Raw genomic sequence first — 4141 nt, 5'->3', positions numbered from 1 at the left:
GATTAAATGCACAGATTTGTTCAAATGTTAATTTTGTTATGATATTTACTATCTTCATATATTTCTGATCTATTAGAACACGTTGTTTTGCTTATTCTGAAGTGCTCGAGAAATTGTTTGTCATCAAACAATGGCACCACTTTTTCTGTCGAAATGAAACTACAAAACTGATTAAATTGCACTTATGAAATATTATTATTATTATCAGTATTAACAGTTCTTAATACTGATAGCTGACTACTTAACCCTTCGCTACGATATTTTAAGATATTTTTATTATAATCAATAAAAATGTGCAAAAAATTAAATATCCGTATTTGAATAAACTATAATAATTTAATGATAAATATTGACACAAAACATGGCGCCCATGGACGATATATACAGGTATGCTTAATTATCTATGATATACAGGTAGTCAAGTGGATGTCGTTCACTCGTAGGTTAAGGGTAAATAATAAATAATAACTGATACTTACCAATATATTCTTCATCGTTTGGAACTTGAACAAACTCTAAAAAATCTAACTCCTCCTCATCGTTCTGCAAAAATTCATAAAAAACTCGTTGTCACTCATTATGTTAAACTCTCTCCATGAAACACATTGAACATTTAATAATTTTACTTTAGTTAAACTGAGCAAATAAACAGAACCACGAAACGAACTATACCGAAGACATTCGAATGAACTCTTGGCAGATTCGTCTCGTTCGATGTAAACCGTCCTGTCAAATCGTTGGAAACTGTCATGAGATGGCTCATGCGCAGTGTAACAAATCAGAATGAGTTGTGGATCGTCACAAACTGCCACTCCGAACACACCTGTCAATATGACAGTTCTACCAAGCTTGAAACCGTAAAACATTATATTTGTTGTAAAAAATTAAAGAAAAAAAACTAAATTTATAATGTCCATACAATAATTAAGTGAGAATCTTATAAACCAGTGTGAATTTCAAATCAAGTTCTGATCAATGGCCACATGCGCTGCCGAAATTTCCGACGAAACTAATTTATCTGACATGTTCGAAGAGGCTTTTGCATTATTCAACGGTTTTGATAATTGCTCCGATCCTATGAATGAAACATCCTTTCAGGTTGAGATTTAGTTAATAGCTGAAACTTGTTTAGGTAAAATTATTAAATATTAGTTCATGTTTAATTGACAGGCAAAGGTTAAGCGTTGCATGCGACTCTTTGAAGATACCACAAGACTCGTCAGCGCAGCTGATATTTTCAGTACAAATGAGAGATTTGATGAACTGTCAACAGAGCACCTTCGTTATTTATTATTACCTGCATTTCTTGGAGAATTAAGTTTAAAATTATGTGGTGGCAATAGATCAGAAATAGTGGATGTCGCAGATATTTATTTCAGGGATTTTTTAAAACGTTGTTCAGATTATGGTTTATCAGGTACTGAAGCAACAGCCACCTCAATATCTATAGATTCTGGGTCAGGACAACATGCTCATCTTGCTACAATGGTAATAATAATGTTACATTATTGAATAATATTATCAATAGATATCAAGTGTTACTGTTTCTGTTAGATTGGGTCACGAAATGCAAAATTACAAAAATTTCGAGAGCAAAAGGAGCTAGAAAGCCGTTTGAAGATTTTGCAGGAATATATGAATTTTGAAACAGTTGATGAAGATACTAGAAGAGAGTATTACGTAACAATAATAAAAACATATGTGATTAAAGCTAAAGATGAGCTGGATAGTTTATCAATGGAAAAACAAATTTTGGAACATATGAAAAAGGCCTTTGAAGGTATTGTTATTATGATTTACAATGGATTTTAATCATATATTGTGCAGCTTTTTATTTTGTAGAGGATACTGAATCTAAAAGTAGTCAAACAAGGAGAAAGGTTTCGCCTTGTAAAATATTAAAACCAGTTATTATTACTAAAGATGAACTACAAAAAGCAGTGTACGGGACTGGGTACCCCAGTCTACCGACATATACAGTACAAGAGTTTTATGACCAAAGAGTCAGGGATGGAGTGTAAGTATTTATTTAAACACCATGAACAAAGAAATTGCTACTGTAAAATATATATTTATTTATATACTGGTTTTCCATATATGTTCTCTCATACGTAATATAATTATCAAGTTATAATAATGAGGATAATTTTAGATTTCCTGATCCTAATCAGAGTTCTGTTATAAATAACCCAAAGTCATTACATCAAATAAAAGATGAAGATAGGGAGGCTGCACAGTTGAATATTGATGAAGAAAAAGTAATTATTGCTTTAAATAAAATTCAAAAATAGTAAGAAAATTTGTTTATGTTATCCATTTTTTGTATAAGGACGTGCTAGAAGATTCAGATGACGTAAATGCTTTAAACCGAGCTCGTGCTATGGATGAATACAAAGACGAACATAGACGCGGTTGGGGGAACAGATATAATCGTAGCTGAATTTTAAGTTTCCATATTAGATAATACAATGTGTATATTTCAATAAAATCACTTCTAACTCATTATAATTTATTATGAAAATTAATATATATATATATATATATATATATATATACCACTGAATATACCACTTTCTCACTTTCTCTTTATATATAATTATGTATATATATATATATATATATATATATATATATATATATATATATTAGGGTGGTCCTTAAAATGGTGATTTTCGAATTTCCTTGCTCCCAGGGGCTCAAATGGTTCCAAATAGATAAAAAACAATTCTCTGAAAGTTTCAGCTCTTAATATTAACGTTTAATTTACGCTCTTAAATTATCGCGCAATTCAATCAAAGTTTTGTATGGAAATAGCATGAAAAAATTTAAAAATGTTTTTCAGATGTAATTTAGCGAACAAATGAATGATTAAAACTCATTCATTTGTCGCTAAGTTATACCTAAAACATTTTTTTTTAATTTTCAAAATTTTTCCCATGCTCTTTCCATACGAAGTTTGATTAAATTGCGCTCTATCTAAACGTTAATATTGAGAGCTAAAACTTTCAGAGAATTGTTTTTTATCTATTTGGAACCATTTGAGCCCCTGGGAGCAAAGAAGTTCGAAAATAACCATTCTAAGGACCACCCTAATGTATATGATACGTGTATAGCTATAGTTACATAGATAGGTATGAGTATATGTATGTTTCATACATGTCATGTACGTCGTTGTGAATATGCATGCACGTTACATACATGTATATGCGCATAATTATATATGTATAGTCGTACATGTATATGTGTACATATATAGATATATATTGTTGTATTTGTATATGTATATGTGTATTATATGTTTGCATGTGTGTATATGTATATATATATATGTGTATGTATATATGTATGTATGTATGTATATATATATATGTATGTGTATATATATATGTATATATGTATATGTGTATATATGTGTATGTATATATATGTATATATGCGTAGGTTTATATGAGTGTACTTATATATTTTTGCCTATATTTTTTAATTATTTATTTAATTCTAGTCTCTATTACCTTTCTTATCTTTTATATTTTGTTTGTTGTTAAGTGTTGCTGTTTGTTAATTTTTCTCTTATTGTATAGTTACTATACCAATCCACATATATTATAATTACCTAGATATACTAATTTTCATACTGTTTTTAGATCCACTGATGATGACATTAAATTGAATGTCGAAACGTTTGGAATTAAAGATTATTCTATAAATCTTTGCCTTTTCTTTGTTTGATGTATCGGCCTCAAGAACTCACTCATATATATATATATATATATATATATATATATATATATATATATATATATATATTAGGGTGGTCCTTAAAATGGTCATTTTCGAATTTCCTTGCTCGCAGGGGCTCAAATGGTTCCAAATTGATAAAAAACAATTCTCTGAAAGTTTTAGCTCTTAATATTAACGTTTAGATAGAGTGCAATTCAATCAAACTTCGTATGAAAAGAGCATGTAAAAAATTTTGAAAATTTAAAAAAAATGTTTTAGGTATAACTTAGCAACAAATGAATGAGTTTTATTCATTCATTTGTTCGCTAAATTACATATAAAATACATTTTTAAAATTTTTTCATGCTATTTCCATACAAAACTTTGATTGAATTGCGCTCTATCTAAACGTTAATATTAA

General features: G+C 28.9%; 1 protein-coding gene across 2 annotated transcripts; it reads left to right on the top strand.

Moving 5' to 3' along the window:
- Nucleotides 1-841: 841 nt before the first annotated feature.
- LOC113377557 (immunoglobulin-binding protein 1) lies at nt 842-2455 on the top strand. Of its 2 annotated transcripts, none has more exons than XM_026617917.1 (6): nt 842-1098; nt 1171-1488; nt 1555-1780; nt 1828-2017; nt 2153-2258; nt 2330-2455. In XM_026617917.1, exons 1-6 carry the CDS (start codon nt 976-978, stop codon nt 2438-2440), a joined length of 1074 nt encoding a protein of 357 aa, XP_026473702.1. In that variant the 5' UTR covers nt 842-975; the 3' UTR covers nt 2441-2455. The 2 variants fall into 2 exon arrangements, with proteins under 2 accessions (XP_026473702.1, XP_026473703.1); XM_026617918.1 differs by having other exon boundaries at nt 845-1098; nt 1843-2017.
- The last annotated feature ends 1686 nt before the right edge of the window (nt 2456-4141 follow it).

This window comes from Ctenocephalides felis, unplaced genomic scaffold (genome assembly GCF_003426905.1).
Source record: "Ctenocephalides felis isolate EL2017-DRISC unplaced genomic scaffold, ASM342690v1 CF-g0.4_SCAFFOLD_01886, whole genome shotgun sequence".
Lineage (NCBI taxonomy): Eukaryota > Metazoa > Arthropoda > Insecta > Siphonaptera > Pulicidae > Ctenocephalides > Ctenocephalides felis.
Note: the sequence above shows the minus strand (reverse complement) of the source record. Positions and strands in the feature narration are given on the sequence as shown.